Raw genomic sequence first — 18518 nt, forward strand, 5'->3', positions numbered from 1 at the left:
CACACACACACACACACACACACACTCACACACAAAACCTCCACAGCCTCCATAACCTTCATTGCTAACTCTTAGACACAGACATATTGAAACACAGCCCAGTACCCAGACTTCTTGGCCCCTTTCTGACCTCAGCTCTCCCAGGTACCTGTTTGTGAAGGTTGAGACTGTCGATTTCAGAGAGAACCCAGCCAACACTGCCATCCCCGCCACAAACCAGAATCCGGAAGGTGTCAAACTTCTGAAATAACCGTAAGCTGTAGAGAATGGGAAGTTAGGGAAATGAGTGTACTCTAAAAGACAAATGATGGTTTTATGTCCTGAGCTGGGGGAAGCACCCTGTTCCGTATGGCTGAACCTACACCCAGGCCAAACCCACACGTATACAGAGTTTATGAGGCAACATTAGGTGTCTGTCTAGCCCTTCTGCTCAGGGCCCATCTTTGTCTATGTGGCTGATGATGGTTCCAGATCCCAGTAGCTCTTCCAGCCAGGACCATGGAGGAGACAATACACACATTCCACAGAGTATCAAGACAGTCTCATTTGATGTCAGCACTTACCAAGACTTGTGGGTACAGTCTTCTACATCCCAGACAAATACTGGACCCAAGAATCCCTATCTTCAATATTCCTTATTCATGTACTAACTACCAGCCTTCCTTGTGGCCTGGCCCTGAGCCTTGGCACCACTCACATAGGTTACAGATGCCCACAAAATACTAGCCCCTCTACAGCATTTAACCCCCAGACCAGACACACAGCTCTCCTAGTCATGTAATTCAAGCCTTGTCTCTTTAACTTCAGTCTCCCTTTTGGGCTCCTGTTGGTCATACTGCCCCTCCCACTCCTATGACACCACAGCCTTTGCTTACTCCTCATACTCTTCCTGCAGACTTCATCCTTGCTTTCAATTCAAGAACCACACAGGTACTAATGACTAATTCCACATTGTATACCCCTGAAGCTCCATGCCCACACCTCCACCAGGATGTACATCCCTGGTGTCCTATAGTGCCTCCAGCAGGATATGTCCCTCTTTGGACATGGTCCTAGCCCAGCATTTGGATAAGCCCCCTAGCTTCCTCCCCTAGTTCAACTAGGCTCAGCCTCTATTACTCCTCTGAGTTCTCAAGGAGCTTCCGACAAAACCCTCCTCAAGCAAAAAGATTGTTATATGTTTTCTCTAATGACTTGCTATTTAAGAGGCTGCTGTCCTTCTTTAGGAAAGAGTCAAATATCTCAGCAAACAATTGCAGCTCTCTCTGACAAGCAACTTATGTCCTCAGCTCCCCCAAGGTCTAACCAGGCCCACCATGCATAGAGGAGAAGATGATGGCTCTCCTTTGGGGCTAGCACACTGGAGATACTAAGACACTGGCTTAGCATAGGCACCCTTACTAGAGATCCCAAAAAAATCAGTGCCTCCCTCCATTCAAGTGGCCGAAGGTTGTACCACGTGACCCTAACCATCCACATATGTTGCCTTCCCATCTGGGGGCTTGCAGAGCTGGACACAGAGGAAGTACTCAGAACACACGCTAAGACAGACAAGACATTGCCTCAGATCTGAACCTAAGTGCTAAGCAGCAAGGCTGCATTTGACCTCCAACTGGTGAGAGACATATGTACATGTATCCTTTAAATATTTACCTGTGAGGACCTTGCTCTCTGGGGAAGCAGTGGTCAATCAAGGCCAGAACTCAGGATGTTTCCCATGAACAACTCCCATGCCAGCTCCACTGGACCTCTTAATTCACCTCACTGTGCACAGTTGTAAATCATGGAGCTCTTGCACATCACAATCCAGTTCTACTGTAGCTTCCCTGCCACAGCACCATGAAACCTAAAACTCAGTTCTACCATGCAGCTTCCCTGCCAGAGTACAGTGGAGCCTTCATGCAATATCCCTACAGTACATTTATAGCCACATGAACCTGTTTGGTGTAGTGCCTCTGGCATATCTCATACCTTGAATCTCCCTACTGCTAAACTGAGACTAGTTCCTCATCAACCTCAGAAAGAACGGACCTGTGCTGTTCAAAAAACAGGTATCTGTAGGATTCCAGGAATCCTGCCATTAAGCAAGCAGTCTGAGGGAGGAGGTCATTTGTGACTGACTTCCAGAAAGTGGTTCAGTAAGCGGTCAAGAATAGCAAAAAGAAACTGAAGGACCAGTACCAAGGAGTGATGGGAAGCATGAGCCCCACAGCATGTCAGCTAAAGACACACAGAGAAGTCAGGCTCGTGCTATAGCAGCATCTGGCTCCACAATAATTCACTCTTGAGTTCCTCCCAGAATACACATTAAAGTAGGGGCTACAAACACCTTCCACTTCAGTCTCCCCAAATGCTAGCATGTCCTCTGAGTCCTATCTTACAAAGACAAATATTTCCTACAAACTTGTGGAAAATACAAAACCAAAAGGAAAAGACATGGTCTCTCTGACTGGGAAATGAGAAGCCTCAGACCCTGATGCTCCTCAAGTCTCACTGCACCTGTATGAAGACACTACTGTGTTCTCAAGATGGAAAAGCCCCCTTAGTTTTGCTGAAGAAAAACTTCCTATGAACTAAGCAGGCAGTAAATAGAGCAAGGCAAATCCGTAAGCACCAACATGGGAAGACTCCAAGCACAGGAGCTGATGCGTGTGAACATGTTGCACGTAGCAGCTAGAGCAGGTGTGTATATATGTTTACAGACATGTGGTGCTTTCACAGTGGAAGCTGAAGGGTGCAAACGTCTACCAACTATTAGCAATATGTCCTTCATAAGTGCAATTTGGTGATAGGCAGATGAACTTCTTTGCTATTTAAAATTTTTCTTTATAAAGATTTACTTTTATTTTATGTATATTGATGTTTTGCTTCCATGTACATTCATGCATCACATGTGTGTAGTGTCTACAGAGGCAAGAAGAAGGTGTCAGGTCTCCAGGAACTGAACTTATAAACAGTTGTGAGCTGCCACATGGGAGCTGGGAATCAAACTTGGGTCCTCTGCAAGAACAGCTAGCACTAATACACACTAGCTAAAAATTTCTTCTCTTTCATCCTTTTAAAACAAGCATGTCTTAACTACAAAACATTGGAAGTTCCAAGAACAACACATCTCACACAATCCCTACCCAAGGTGTGGTCCTCCATTCATGAGGTCAAAAACCTGGGCAGGGTTCAGCAACTGCTTGAATCTTCTGAGGAACTTCACACCTTGGTTGTCTCCACTTTTGGAGTTGACGAAGACCAGCAGGGGGCTTGTGCAAGATGGGGGACAGGTGGCCTTCCAGAACCCTGAAAGTGAGGGTGGAACAGAAAAGAGCCCTTACAAGCTGTTGAAGTGCTATGGTCTGAATAAGCAGCAACAATCAGCACAAGAGGCACAGAATTCAGAGTGAGCCAATGCGTCCGTGAGGAACAGCCCAGCTGTGAAGAGAGTGAGCCCCACCTCATCTTATCTCCCATCTCCAAGGACTCTAGATTTGACCTCACTGCACTGTCCCCTCCTCTTGCTGCTAGCCTGACAGAACTCTTTCCTCTAAAACATGTACCCCAGAGATCCCTTTCACCAATCCTTGCTAGCATACTTCTTCATTGTCCCAGTGGATATGGAGAGAGGTTCTGGGCCAACATGCTAGGATCTGCCACAGATGGTGACAGGCATAGCCCTCGAGCTCATGGCAGACCAGGACACTTTACATTTGATCTCCACTCAACAGCCAAAGGTCTCTATCAGCTCTTCCAGAAAAGTGCTGGCTCAATCTGTGAGTCCTATGGCAATTCCTAGGATGACAATTGTGGCCCCTGCCCATTCCACAGCTGAGCCTAGCCTCTTGATGACCATGTCTCAGAATTGCCAAGACACCCATCTCCAGAGCTGGTAGAGGAGGAAGCACGGACAAAGGGCATGTATGTGAACACAAGCATGGAGCACCTACCATCAGAGTCAATACTGTTGAGTGCTGTGGGAGGGATGACAGACACCTTACACAGGCCAAGCGGACACTTCGTCACCAAGGACTCTTTGCATGATGTATGAACCTAAAATAAAAATCCACATGTTACCAAGGGTCTCAGTCTCCTTGGACACGCCAGAGACTCCCTGGCCCAGCAACTGGAAAGCCTTCTCAAGAAGAGAAAAACAGCATTAGAGCAGGCTAATCTATGCTCCAAGCATCCTATTTCCTGGCCTGCACATTGAAGTTGAGAATCAGATACATCCAATGGGAGTCAGACATGAAATCAAACTGCAGCCTCAGCTCCTATCATAGTTATTAACTTACCTTTCAGGGTTCCTGAACAACCTGCCTTCATGTGACTAGGCTCCTTCCTGGTCAGTCTCAGGCTCAAAACTAGGTACAAGCCATAGAAACCACAGCTGTCTAATCATGGACCCAGCATTAAACACCTTGAGATTGGTGAAATTGGGGGCGGGGCGGGGGAGAGAAGCACAGTCATTCTGTGGCTCTTCCTCCTCCATACACAAGGATGTTGATTGCTATAATTATTGTGCCAAAAGATGCCTTTCCAACCTGCTGAGATGCTGTCCAGAGAAGATACAATAGTTTTCATGTAAAAGGCAGGACCAAATCAAAGGAAAGGCACTACAAAACTGTCAAGAATGAGGATGACCAGGCACATGTGGGATAGTCAAGGCTCTGAGCTTTTGGGAAGCCTCTGGGGTAAACTTACAAGGAGTTAGGAGGAAGAAAAACAAATCCCGGGGCCCAGTTGTGTCCATACACCCACAGGCAGGGCAGATGCTGCACACTCACCATGGCCTTGCACCAAAGACAGCGCCAGTCCTGAAGGCGCAACACGCTGCCACAAGTCTTGTCACACACAATGCACTTGGCGCTCACAGGCAGGTTTCCTTCCAGCCACTGGTGGGGCATGGCAATCTGTAGACGAAACAAGGACATACTAAAGACATCCCAGAGTTCCAACACAGGATCAGTTGGGCACCCTGAGGCAGAAGGGCTCTTTTTGAGACACTCCTCCCGGCACAAGCTCCTCCCTGATGGCCAGTGTGGGCAGGGATAAGCAGGGCCTATGAGATGCCTTCCACATCACAGCACTTACTAGGAAGGAGACAGCCAGACTGATGGAGATTAGGGCAGAGCTGGGAGTACAGTAATCACAAAGGTCCCAGATATAACTTTCAGGGACACCTGATCCCAGTTTGATATCTCAAATGAGAAGTGTAGGGGGAAGGCAAGATAGTGGGTACTGTGCATGTCACAGGCAGAATGCCCCCTAGACGTACCCCATCCTCATCCTCAATGATGTCCTTCCCGATCGAGGCCAATGTGGTCCACTTGCAGTTACTGGTTGCACGTACAGCACACCGTTTGTGAGCCTTAAATTTGCACACTGTGGGAAAAGGAACACACAACCCTATAAGTTTCACTCTCAGCAGGAGCTTCCCTGTGGGGCAGATGGCTGCTTAGTAAAGTTGGGGTGGAATGAAGAGATTTTGATGGACATCCTTGGTGCTGCTGTCCATAACAGCAGAGTATGGTTAGAGACAGTGGGGACAGTAGAGTGAGCAGCTAAGGCTTTGCAGGACAATGTGGGCCACTGTCACAGCACCTAACCTCTACTCAGATAAGCAGACTCAGAAAACACTACGGAACTGAAATAACTCCATATAACAAAATAATCTTCTTTTGAATTTTCTTCATCCATTTAAAATAAATGTAAAACAAGCCATATTCACAAGCTATGCAAAATGAGCAGAAGATAGGCCTGGTCATAAGTCAGAGTTTGCAGTCCCTATGTGACCCCTGGTCTGCCCAGAACCATCCCCTGACCCTGTACTCTCTGAGGCATTTTCTCTCCTATATTTAGGACACAGCCCAGACAGGGCCCACACTCCTGTCTCTTCACTACTACTGCCCTTCCATCCCTCTGCAGCTCTGTGATACATGATACCCAAGGCTGAGTCCTCCGGGTGAAGATCAAGAAGAATGCAGTGGTGGGGACCACTTCTCCCTTGACCACCCTCAGTCACAGCAATACTCATTTATTATGACTGTGCTTGGATTTCAAACAGTTTATCAAGTAAAACCTCAGGTCACCTTTCACCACAAAGTGACAAATGCAGTTTCCTTACCTTCACAGGAGAGCCCATGGGATGTGACTCCAGACAAAACTTCACGACACACATTGCAATAGGTTGGCCGTGCATGGGAACAGGCATACCAGTTGTGCATCCCTGAGAAATGATCCATACTGTATTGGGTAGGCTAGAAGAATGATATATAAAGAGGACAAAGGTAAGATTTCCCTTTGGAATTCTTTAATGTAACAACTTAAAGAGAATCTTAAAGTACCCTAGAGAGGAAGTCAGATTCAAGAAGAACAGGAGGACCACAGTCTTGACAGGTTCACAAGACACATGCTGGGGTCCACTCAGAAGTCACTGGGGGAGGGGGCATGTTAGAGTGAGAGCAAGAGAGGCAACAACAGGCACCCAAAGAAAATATACTTCTCTTTTCACCTCAAAATGCTCCTTGTTCTGGACAGTCTTGAGTGCTGCAATCCAATCTTCCATTTCTTTCCTGTTGTCAGCACACAAGATGAGCTTCCTACAGGGAGTGATGACCTGGGAGAAGAACGCACCCCATGAACCTGTGAACACGGCCAAATCTGGCAGCTACAAAAGCTTTATCTATGAATGTGTGTAGTCACAGGGAAAATGCTTCATCCAGGTATTCACAATAAACAGATCATAAAAGTATTTATCATGTGTTACTGTAAATCAAGATCAATCAATCTCAGCTGGGCAGTGGTGGTGTACATCTTTAATTACACAGTACTTGGGAAGCAGAGGCAGGCAGCTCTTGAGTTCGAGGTCAGCCTAGTCTACAGAGTGAGTTTCAGGATAGTCAGAGCTACAAAGAGAAACCCTATCTTGGAAAAAAAAAAAAAGATCAATTTCACTCTCAACTCAAAAGGCCAATAGCATTTCATTAGCTCTCCACCAGCTACAAACCTAAGTGAACACTCAGAACTCACTGCTCAGATTATATAAGAAGTAAGTCCTAGAAAACTGAAAAAGAGAAACAAACACAGGAACATAGAGCTGTTGTTCCAGAGAGCTTTAACTTAATGAGCAGTACTTAAAAGACATAGGAAGTCTGATCCAGCTGCACTAAACTAACATGAGCATGTGTCCCACATAAGACAACATAGCAACAACAGCTTCTACAAGTTAGCTGGAATGATACACAACTGGTGCTAGCCAACAGATGGAAAGAAAGGCAGGGAGAGTTTATAAACTAGTGAGAAGCTCCCTTCAGAAAAGGACAAAAATAATAAAATGTGGGGATGCTGCATCAGTACCACCACAGAAAGGAAGAAGCAGCCTCTTTTCCCTATCAGTTTTGTGAAGTTCAATAAGATGACATCTAGACTTGTCAAAAATGTGATAAAAAGGAGTCTCAAGTACTGACGGGAGGCAAACAGGTACAAACATTTTAGGGAAAAAAAGTGATTAATATTTATCAAAATTTCTATAACCTCTTAATTTTTTGTTTAACAAATGATACAGGAACAACAAGCTCAGCAGGTACAGGCTCTCACTATCAAGCCTATGACCTGAGTTCAAGCCCCAAGGCTTGCACAACAGAATGAGGGACCCAACTAATGCAAGTTGTCCTCTGACCTTCACACATGTACAATATGTGTACATACACATAAACAAATACATGTAACATAAAAATGCAAATGTTTAAGTAATTCCCAAATCAAATTTATACAAAAAAAATGTTTGGGTAGAGGTCTGGTTTTTGTGTCTTTTCCTTCTATTTTTGATTCCCTTAAGTAGAAAAGAAAGAAGAAAAGCTTCGTTCCATTTATAAACTACATGCAAACAAAAAAGTATTTATATTCTTTCTCTAAACAGTAGCATACTACAGACATCACTTCCCACCTTTGCTTTCTCTCATAACTGTGTATCCTAGCCTCCATGCCTGACAGCACATAGCGTTAGAGGAGCACAGCAGTCCATAATGCAGACCCACCAGCTGCTCAGCTAGTATTGTTTACCACTGGGAACTCTGCACTGTTTAAAACCCTTTGCTATTTCACAGAGTGACATAGAGAATAATCTTTTACTATTTTTACAGTGAATCTCTGGGCCAAATTCCTGAAAGTGTAATTTCCCACTTACTCTAATGCATATGTAACTTTGTTAAATGTTGCCATATTTCCTTCTGCAAGTGCTGGGCCATTTTTTCATTCCCACCAACCAACAGGTTTAGAAAAATGCCTATTTCCAGGGAGGCTTTACAATCAAAAGATTTTAACCTTTGGGTTTCTACCCATCTTATCTATTTAAACTTATAAGAAGACTCAACTCAGGAACATGACATTCAAGTGGCTATGATTTTGTCCGGGATTCAGAACACACAGGAGCAGTGCCCTTTCCAGTAATGAAGGTTCATCCCAGAGATAATGAACACTAAAAGCTTTGTTTACTCTCAGGTTCCCAGGGTTCTTAGAATGAAGAATCTGAGGGCACACTGGGCACAGACATGGTGAAAAGCTAAGAGCATGCTAAAGTGAAGACAGAGACAGCAGGGGAGGATCACGACCTTCCTGAGACAGAGACCCTGAAGGGCTTCCCTTCCACTACTCACATCCTCTCACTTGCTGATGTCTGCTCCATAGCTGAGTGTCCAAGGACATGAAGATGAAACTGCCACCCAGAGAAAACTCACATTAGAGAAAAACAAACCTATAACTGCCTCATATGCTCACCAGACCACAAGGACCACAGTATGAGGCCCAGAAGTGGGATTAGCAAGTGCTTCAGACATGGTCAAAGATGATGGCAGGAACTGAAACTCTACTCATTATCCTTTGTCTTCTGCAAAGTCTGCAAACTCTTTCTTAATGAGTCACTCTAGGACAGCCTCCACAGGTGAACATTTTGATCAGTATAATAAAACACAGTCAAAGAAAGAATATGTACTTGACACTGCATAGCTCAGCGATAACAGGGATCAGGACACTCACAGAGGTGAACCTTCTGTATCAATGCAATGTCTACCACTTCCACAACTATGAGAGGAACAGCTGCATTATTCCAGAATCAGCATGCACTGGAAAATGGATCTTTGCTCCCTCCCCTAATCTAGTACTGCATATATTGAAAGTGGGTAGTACCCACTGCAAAAATGTTATGCTTAAAGCCAATAAGTTAATGAATCAAACAATCAATAATGTCATTTCCATAGACTCAACAGCAGAGCCAACGCAAAACTAGCAGACAGATGTCAAGAAACCTGAGTTTGGACTTTCCTTTATTTTATTTACTCAGGGGGTGGGAGTGGGGGACTTGAAATGAGTTTCTCTGTTTAACAGTCCTGGCTGTCCTGCAACTCGCTTTGTAGACCAGGCTGGCCTCAAACTCATTGAAATCCACCTGCCTCTGCCTCCCAAGTTCTGGGATTAAAGGAGTGTGCCACCACCATCTGGTCTCTGGACTTAACTTTAAAGCTGTGTCTGTTCTATAGTAAAGAAACCCAAAACAGACACTAATGCGAACCCCACTTAGCTTCATAGTTGAATGTGGGAAGTTCCTGTTTCTCTTTTGGAAAGGGGGTGGACAGACCCTTAAGAGGGCAGTGAAGGAACCCAATCTGCCTAGGACCAATACCACATTTTGACCCCTGTGCCCAAAGTTTTATAACTTGTAGCAGGTGTTTTTCCAGGTACTGACAGCACCACATCATCTTAGCCCTGAAGGATATGTCAGCAACACCTTGCAAAGCACTGTCCTGGCACCTTGCACCTGAACTGCCCCACAATCACAATCCTCCACCTTCAGTACTGCTGGTGTAATATTACCAAGAGACAGTCGGTGTGAGCACTGCATTCCTTAAAACAGCCCAGTCAATGAAATGAGATCATCACAGCAAAATCCTGCCAAATAAAATTAGGCCCCCACTCCTCTACAATCAGAGCTTACCACCTTCCATATTTCTGAACTGCCCACAGACAACTGAGTCTGCCAAGTGTTGTACCTGGCTCATCCCACAGTCCTCATCTCCCTGGAGAAACCCTGCAGGCCTGTCATACCACCTGCCAACAGGTACCACAGAGACAAAGAAGTACCTTTTTTCCATGTGTATATTTTTAGCTTCAGCATAAATAAATAAATAAATAAATAAATAAATAAATAAATAAAAAATACAGAGGTTGGAATTCTTTTTTTTTTTCAAGACAGGGTTTCTCTGTAGTTTTGGGGTCTGTCCTGGAACTAACTCTTGTAGACCAGGCTGGCCTCAAACTCAGAGATCCATCTGCTTCTGCCTCCTGAGTGCTGGAATTAAAGGCATGCGCCACCACCACCCGGCTAGAAGTTGGAATTCTTAAAAACATAACAATAACCACGTAGTCAAGAATGGTATGGCACACCTTTAAGTCCAGTACCCTAAGGTAGAGGCAGGAGGACAGCCTGGCCTACACACCAAGTTTCAAGCCAACCAGAGCTACACAGTGAGAACAATTTTTTAAAAAAAAGAGTAAATGAATGAATGGAAAAAAGGAAGGAAGGGATGGAAGGAGGGAGGGAGGGAGGGAGGGAGGGAGGGAGGAAGGAAGGAAGGAAGGAAGGAAGGAAGGAAGGAAGGAAGGGGAGTGAAAAAGAAAAAAGGAACCCTTACATATCCCCATGTTTGAGGACTGGCAAGACAGTTGAGCAGGTAAAGCATGACAACCTGAGCTTGATCCCAGGAGCTCACATCCTAGGGGGAAAGAACTGACTCTCACCACACAAGGTAAGTATAAATTATTAAAGAAAGAAAAACACATGTGCAAGAGACAGCAGGAGTCAAAGACATCCAGCGATGAGCACAAAAGGTGGTTGGGATTTTTAATGATTCAGGGTTAGAAATAGATCTTAACTCTGTTTCTAAATATTTTTACAAAAATATTTGCTTGGTATTCTTCCCAAGGAAAATGCAAATTGAAATTACAGAGTTAAAAGTTTATTTTATTTGCATTTATTATTATTATGTGTGAAGGGGTTCATTTCACAACACATGTGTAGAGGTCAGAGTAAAACCTGCAGAAGTCAATTCCTTACCCTGCGCCATCTCAACAACCCTGAGATGCTTTTTAACCTACCAGATTCATAGAGGTCATACTGTAATAGCAGGCTACACTGATTCTCAATGGCAGAGTATAAGTTAACACAACCTTTATGGAGGGCATATGGTAAAATCTACCAAGCTTTAAAATATATACTTTTAACTCAACAGAAACATTTCTATAAATTTACCCTGCCCTTTACCTGCACAAGAAACCACACACTGCATAGAAAATTATTCAGGGCAGCACTCATAAAAATGGAAGATGAGAAATCACTCGTGCTGACAGATACAAAGATGGCAGGAGACTGCCTACAGTAATTATTGTGTTCATATAGCAGACACCCACACTGCCACCAAGAAAACAGACCCTCTGCAGCACAGCTCCCCAAGACAGACAAACAGTAAAAGCAAGCACAGCAACTGTGTGGTAGAGGGGAAACACAGTGTCAGTTAAGGGAAGCTGAGAGGCTGGGAAATACTTCATATCTGTTTCTTACAATTTCTACACCATTTACTACCAACCCAAAGGACCCAGTTAAGAAACATCCTGAAGTTTACAGTACACACTATGGCTCCCGAAAAGCAACTATGGAAGGGAATTCTATTTGACTGAGGCACGGTGGCACAAGTCTTTAGTTCCAGCATTCTCAAATGCCTGCAAAGGCAAGGAGTTCCAGGTCAGCCTCATCTAAATAATGAGACCTGTCTCAAAAAAAGAAAAGAAAACAAAAAGAAGGATGGGAGGAAGAGAGGGAGGGAGGGAGGGAGGGAGGGAGGGAGGGAGGGAGGGAGGGAGGAAAGAAAGCTGTTTGACTAAAAGAACTTTTGCTTTTATCTCTTCAGACAAGTGCATGATTTCCCACGAGATAAAGAGTAACTTCCAGCAGCTGCAGCCCTGCCAACAGGAACACAAGCAGAATCTTCCTCCCAGGACACAAAGGGGCAATCTGGTAGCATTCCTCCAACAGGTCCCACCCAGGCCCTGCTCCACACGGACTCAAGACATTCAAGGTAGTCCGAAGACCTGCCATGGTGCTGGGAAGAATTGGCAAAGGAGATGACTGAACCACAGGCAGTGAGAAAGTATGAGCTACAAGAGCCGAAGATGTGGCTCAGAGGTAGAGTGCTTGTCTAGCAGGCAAAAGGCCTGGTGGGCAAAACAAAGGAAATACACTAGAGACACAGATGAAGTTTCTAAAGATAAACTAACAGTAGGCTCTGGTTCACACCCACTGTGGTTGACAGACAGTGGAGGTGTCAGATGACAACATTGGCTAACAGAGATGGACACTTGCAACCTCAGGTGACCCACAGGGTGCTTTACTTACAGTATCTACCCAGTGAGCCTTCTTCACACCCTTAAGAAATACTCACTCTTGCCGGGGCGATGGTGGTGCACACTTTTAATCCCAGTACTTGAAAGGCAGAGGCAGGCAGATCTCTGTGAGTTCGAGGCCAGCCTGGTCTACAAAAGCTAGTTCCAGGACAGGCTCCAAAAGCCACAGAGAAATCCTGTCTCGAAAAACCAAAAAAAAAAAAAAAAAAAAAAAAAAAAAAGAAAAAGAAAAAAAAAGAAATCCTCACTCTCACGAGAGAAGAACCAATGCAGCCAGATGGGGCTGCTCCAAGTCCTACAGCAAATGAGGAAGCTGAGGGGCAAGCACCAGGCAGGCCAGATTCATGGTGGTCCTCTACCCACAGCTGTTTCTTGTTTAGCAGAAGGGAAGACTGCAAAGTGCCTAGTTCCAGAGCAGAAGGTAGTGAGAACAAGAATGAATCTCAAGCTCTTCTGGATTCACACAGAACAGTGGGATAGCTCATCTCATTCCCTTCTTGCAGGGTGAATGGCCTAAGGATCAATGCACACCTCATTAAGTCATCAACTGGTTGCCCCTCCCACTATGACATTTTTTTCAAGAGTTCAAAACAGAAGATAGAGAAGTAAGACCTGGAGGGTAATGCACCATAAGGCTGAACCACCCATCAAAACCATTTCAGGAAACAGCCTTCCCACCATTAAGGTGAGGCCCTACACCCAGAATGTCCAAAGGTCAAGACACGTGGAGCAGGGCAAAGCACTGAGCATGCCAGGCAGATATGCAGCCTGAATGCTGAGCCACTTGCTCTTCAGATTTCATGAAGGCAAATTTGGCTAGCTCTTGATACAGTTTTCCTTACTCTCCTAGCAAAAAAAAAAAAAAGAAGAAGAAGAAGAAGAAGAAAAGAAAAGAAAACCCTGGGCAATGAAAACATCAGCGACTGACAGCAAAGACCTTGGGAATACAGAATGACCACAGTGGGCTTTCACTGGATCCCAACATCTAGATGTCCTGGAATGAGAGCTGAAAACAGGACCTAACATCATCACTCGTGGAGGAGCAAGCCCTACCACCTCCAAAGTCTTTCTCCAGCCAAGGCCCAAAGAAGAGGTAGCCTACTCCTGCCATACCCAGTGCACTCCAGCACAGGCCAGCTCTCCAGCTACCAGATTGTATCCAGAGGACAAGGAGGATGTAAAGCTACCTTCCTTGCAACCAGAAATAATAACCACTCTATGGCAACAAAGTAAGTGCCAGTAGCATATTAGTACAGACAGTCATTCAACCCATCAGTCAAGGAAGGTATATACAGAGGTAAGATGAAAGAGCATTGTACACCATGAAGAAAGCTAAAAGAAAAACCTACAAGGGGGGTGGAGGTGGGAGATGTCTTAGTCAGTAAAGCTGCTTAAACATTTAGGATCTGAGTCCTAGCCAGAATCTACATAAAAATCTGGGCATAGTGGCACACTTGCAATCCCAGAGCTGGGAAGACAGAAAGTCTTAACTCCAGGCCCAAGTGAGAGACCACCCTGTCTCAAAAAAACAAGGGATAAGAGCAAAACCCCCAAAAGCTGTACATGAGGTGGAGAAACTAGAACACAATGTCAGTTAGAATATAACATAGCATGATCACTCTGAAAATAGTGGATTCTTTAAAAATTAAACTTGCAGGCTGGTGATATGGCTCAACAGGTAAAGGCTCTTGCACTAATCCTAACAATGCCAAGTTCAACCTAGGGACCTACATGGTGGAGATAACTGAGTCCTCCAAGTTTTCTTCTAACCTCCATAACTACATTGTGACACATGCCAGCCCCCCCCAAAAAAATATAAATAAGTGTAACAATCATTTTTAAAAAAACTAAACATGCAATATCCATAAGACCTAGCAATCAATCTTGAGCATTCATTATGGAAGAACAGACAACCCATTCGATATCCATGAGGATCATAGCAACCTTGCTCATAATCACCGAGCACAACTCTGAAGCTCTCCTTTCATAAACTATAAGCACTGTGGCACACCCATACCATGTAGTATACCCAGCAATAAAAAGGAACAGTGACTTATACACCCAACTTAAGTCGAGTTCCAGGAATCTATGCTGGGTAGAAAAGCCAATCCTAAGGGTTATGTGCTGTATGATCTATTTGTACAACATTCCTCAAATAATGAGGGTATAAGAATGACAAACAGACTAATGGCTACAGGGGTTGTAGAAGGAAGTCTTGAGCAGAGACAACGGAAGCAGGGAAGAAGCTGAGAGAAAAGGCAGTTCTTTGGATCTAGATGATTTCAATGCTGGCATACCTGCAGGACACATTCTACAGCTTTACAAGAGCTCTGAGGCAAGCTAGTAAAGGGTACAAAGGCATTCATGAAAATGTTATTTACAAGAAGCCATGATCAACAGCAATTAAGTATGACATGGGAACACTGAGAAGTGATCTTACAATAAGCCACACTTCTTGAGAGTTCTGACTCAGCGTAAGTTAAAAGTACACCCTTATCTTGTTAAGACTCCCAGCTTGCCAAGGAAACAATCCCAGACACACCTTCAGCATATATCCTCAAGGAAAGGTGGCCCCAGTGCTCTCTGCACCAGGGCTAGGCACCAAGGTGATCACTCAGTAAGCCTCTGAGCATAGTAGTACCATGAACCATACCCTCTAGCTCAGATGATCACTCTACTGTGGGCTGTAGCAAATGGTCAAGCACTTGGCCTGTACCAGCCTAGAGTATTACCAAGAAAGGTCTGGGAATAAGTGGAGCTGAGGAATCCATGAACGAAGGCAGTTAGCAGAGCCCTCCCTAGAAAGTATTCTGTCCAGCACCCACTTGAATGGGAATGCTGGGAGCAACATGAAACTGCAGACCATTGGCCAGGTGTCTCAGAAGTCCCATGTATACGACCAAAGGAGCTTTGAGGTCTTCTTGCCAACTGCCCTCAGAGGCCAGTGATTGCCTCCAGCCACCCAGCAATCCAAGTCAGAAACCACCTCTAGATCCCACCTCCTCTCTCACATTAATCCCTCATTTGGAATTCTAACTCCTTTCCTCCTCAGAAATAAATCTAGGCACTATTTTTTATTTAAACAAACAGGTAAAACTTCTGCTTGTAGACAAACACTAGAATACAAAAGCAAATTTCACAGACCAAAATGTAGCTGGTAATGATGTGATAAGAAAAGGAGACGGGATGGGGGTGGTAGAGAATCACAGGGAGAAGTACCCAGGTACTCAAGAGCAAAGACGAAATGGGTGATGAGATCAATCAGGTGAACTAAACAAGGCAAGACAGAGAGGGTGGGCCATGAAGGCCCCAAAGAATAAGAAATTCTACTTCAGGCTAAATGGAAAGTACAACAGCTTCTTCACAGAAGCTGTCATTTAACTCATGTCTCCAGCCTTACTCTGGTTATGACAGACTTTTGGGACGCAGCTTAGCAATCCTGCACCAGGGCAGAGAAAAGAGAATTGAACCCTAATGTGCTCTAAAGGCCACAGGAGTTGCTGACAAGTCAGATGGCTAAGAGTCAACAGGCCCCCTTGGCAATGGGTAAGGCCAGCTGACATGCTGAGACCAAGGCACCAAGGGTGAAGGAGGCTGAGTTGAGAGGTAGGGATGTTCTGCTTCAGACATAGGGATTCAAAGTGTCTATATTAAAGTTGTGGTCAATATCTTGTCACATCCATAAAATTGTCATCTTGCCATCATTGTGGTACATTATAAATGTAACTACTCACCTCTGATGGTGCTGAAATACAGTCATGTACCACATGCCATTTCTATCAATGGCAGAGACTGGGTACAAGTTGAGCTGTTGAAGAGCTGCTACCTGTTATTTTTACTTGTTCTGTGATATTTTGATTAAATTCTGACAATAAAGTTTGCTTTGAATCAGAGAATGGAGCTAGCCACTAGCTGACCAAAATCAACCATAGAGGGTTTGGAAGACTGAGGACAGATAGACAGGAATTAGTAAGGCAGGGCTTAGAGTGTATCTCAGTCTTTTTTTTTTTTTTTTTTTTTGGATGGAGGAAGGGAAGAAATAGGAGGTACCTGGTCTCTTCCCCACAGCTTCTTTGATCATTCGAGTTCTTATCCCAACATTTGACTCCCGAATTTTTATTGATAAAGAATAATTAGATGAACGCATCATTTACTGTTCCTTTCCTGGCTAGATAAATAAATAATTACCACCATGTGACAAGTTCCTACAGTATTCACTATAGCAACATGTTCTACAGGTTGGTAGATCAGGAACAACAGGCCATGCCATCTACACCTATGTAAGTACACACCATGGTATCTGTGCATGTTTGAAGCAGATCCTATTATTAGGTAGCACATTCATCACAGTTTGGGAGAGCAATTTGACAGTGTTTGGTCTAACTGAGGATGTGCAGACATGGGAATTCTATCCCTAGAAACATACCAGAGACTATATGCCTATATGCCAGAAATACAAAGATAACCATGTCCTTGGCACCATAACTCATAGTAAAAATCTAGAGAAACCTACTGTCAGTGGATTGGAGCATTCTATATGTCCTGGAGCATTATGGAAGCTATGAAAACCACTTATGTGGTCTTTACCCTGGGCTGCAGTTGTAAACAGAACATTCTATAAGAATTAGCATTTAACTACAGGAATTAGGAAGAGGCTGTACTTGAACTACTCGATGAAAAGTCCACATTAATAAATTCACATTAATAAATCTAAGAAACACGGGGATATACAAATATGATATCACTAATTCAATTTTTAAAGCACCTAGGCAGCACTACCTAGTGCTCCATCTACATATGCATACACAGACAACAGAGCAGCAAACAAAGCATGATAAACACCAAACTCAGACCACTGGCAGAACAGAAGTGAGACTGGGAAGGGAAAAACTATGCATCTAAGAGCTTTCTTCAGCAAATAACCATGTGTTTTTGACTGGGAAGCATGGTGACTTTTTGAAGGCCCTGAATGTTTCAGCATAAAAATAGAGATGCAGAACAGAGATAACAATACCGTCATGATTTATAGTCAAAGCTCAGAAATATAAGAGGCTAGTTCGTAGGCTGAAGAGATGACTCAGCAGTTATGAGTATTGACTGCTCTTCCAGAGGACTCAATTTCCAGCACCCACATGGCAGCTCACAACAGTCTGCAACTCTAAGTTCCAGGGAATCTGACATAGTCACATAGACAAATGTGTACATAAGATAAAAAAATAAATAAGTAAAATTGTCAAAACAGAGGCTAGTTAGTGATCACACCAGTAGACTGCTTTGGCTGAAAAGGGAGGGTCTCAGGCTGGGTGGTGGTAGCACCTGCCTTTAATCCCAGCACTCTGTGAGTTCAAGGCCAGCCTGGTCTACAACAGCTAGTTCCAGGACAGGCTCCAAAGCCACAGAGAAACCCTGTCTCAAAAAAAAAAAAGAAAGAAAAAGAAAAAGAAAAGAAAAAAGAAAAGAAAAGAAAAGAGAAAGGAGGGAGGGAGGGAGGGAGGGAGGGAGGGAGAGAGGGAGGGAGGGAGGGACGGAGGAGGGAGGAAAAGAAAAAGTACCACAAAAAAACGAAAAGGGAGGGTCTCCTGAGGCCACAGTTGGAGGACCTCTCTTGAACCTCTTTCCTGGACCAGGAGCTCTATTTATGGGGTCTCCTGAGTCCACAGCAGACAACCTGAGTCCACAGCAGACAACTATTTTCAGATGCCATCCTACTATGTAGCTGCCTGAATTCTCAGAGTGGCTAAAGTCTCAGAAGCACAGCTAACATTTTAGACCACGAAGGGACCAACAAAACACCTTACCCCAACCACACAATCAGTGAATTCGAAGGATGGCCACCACCACAAATTTGAGACTCTTCCCTAACTGTGGACACATGTCCCATGTGGCTGAGGGTGAAAACAGATGCCTTACGGTGAACACCTAGCTCTAAGTAGATCAGAACAAGGCAGGGCAGGTGTTGTCCATACTCTGCAGTGTCTACTCCAGGACAAGAGAGAAATCATCCCTTTTGTCACAGCGTGGCCATCTGGGATGAATCAGAGAAATCTACAGCATGTCTTCTGGACAGGTAAGGACAAAGG

At 44.4% G+C, this 18518-nt stretch overlaps 1 protein-coding gene across 10 annotated transcripts in view; it reads right to left on the reverse strand.

Annotated features, from left to right (window-relative positions):
- Dgkd (diacylglycerol kinase delta) overlaps positions 1-18518 on the reverse strand; it is an 88340-nt gene that overhangs the window by 22346 nt on the left and 47476 nt on the right. For all 10 annotated transcript variants that reach the window (XM_038338512.2, XM_038338516.2, XM_038338510.1 and 7 more), the window contains 7 exons: positions 6500-6604; positions 6113-6245; positions 5264-5370; positions 4773-4898; positions 3936-4038; positions 3129-3291; positions 149-257 (listed from right to left, as the gene is read on the reverse strand). In XM_038338512.2, the coding sequence (XP_038194440.1) occupies positions 149-257; positions 3129-3291; positions 3936-4038; positions 4773-4898; positions 5264-5370; positions 6113-6245; positions 6500-6604 (846 nt within the window). The remainder of the gene's footprint in view (positions 1-148; positions 258-3128; positions 3292-3935; positions 4039-4772; positions 4899-5263; positions 5371-6112; positions 6246-6499; positions 6605-18518) is intronic.

Source organism: Arvicola amphibius, chromosome 8 (genome assembly GCF_903992535.2).
Source record: "Arvicola amphibius chromosome 8, mArvAmp1.2, whole genome shotgun sequence".
Taxonomy (NCBI): Eukaryota; Metazoa; Chordata; class Mammalia; order Rodentia; family Cricetidae; genus Arvicola; species Arvicola amphibius.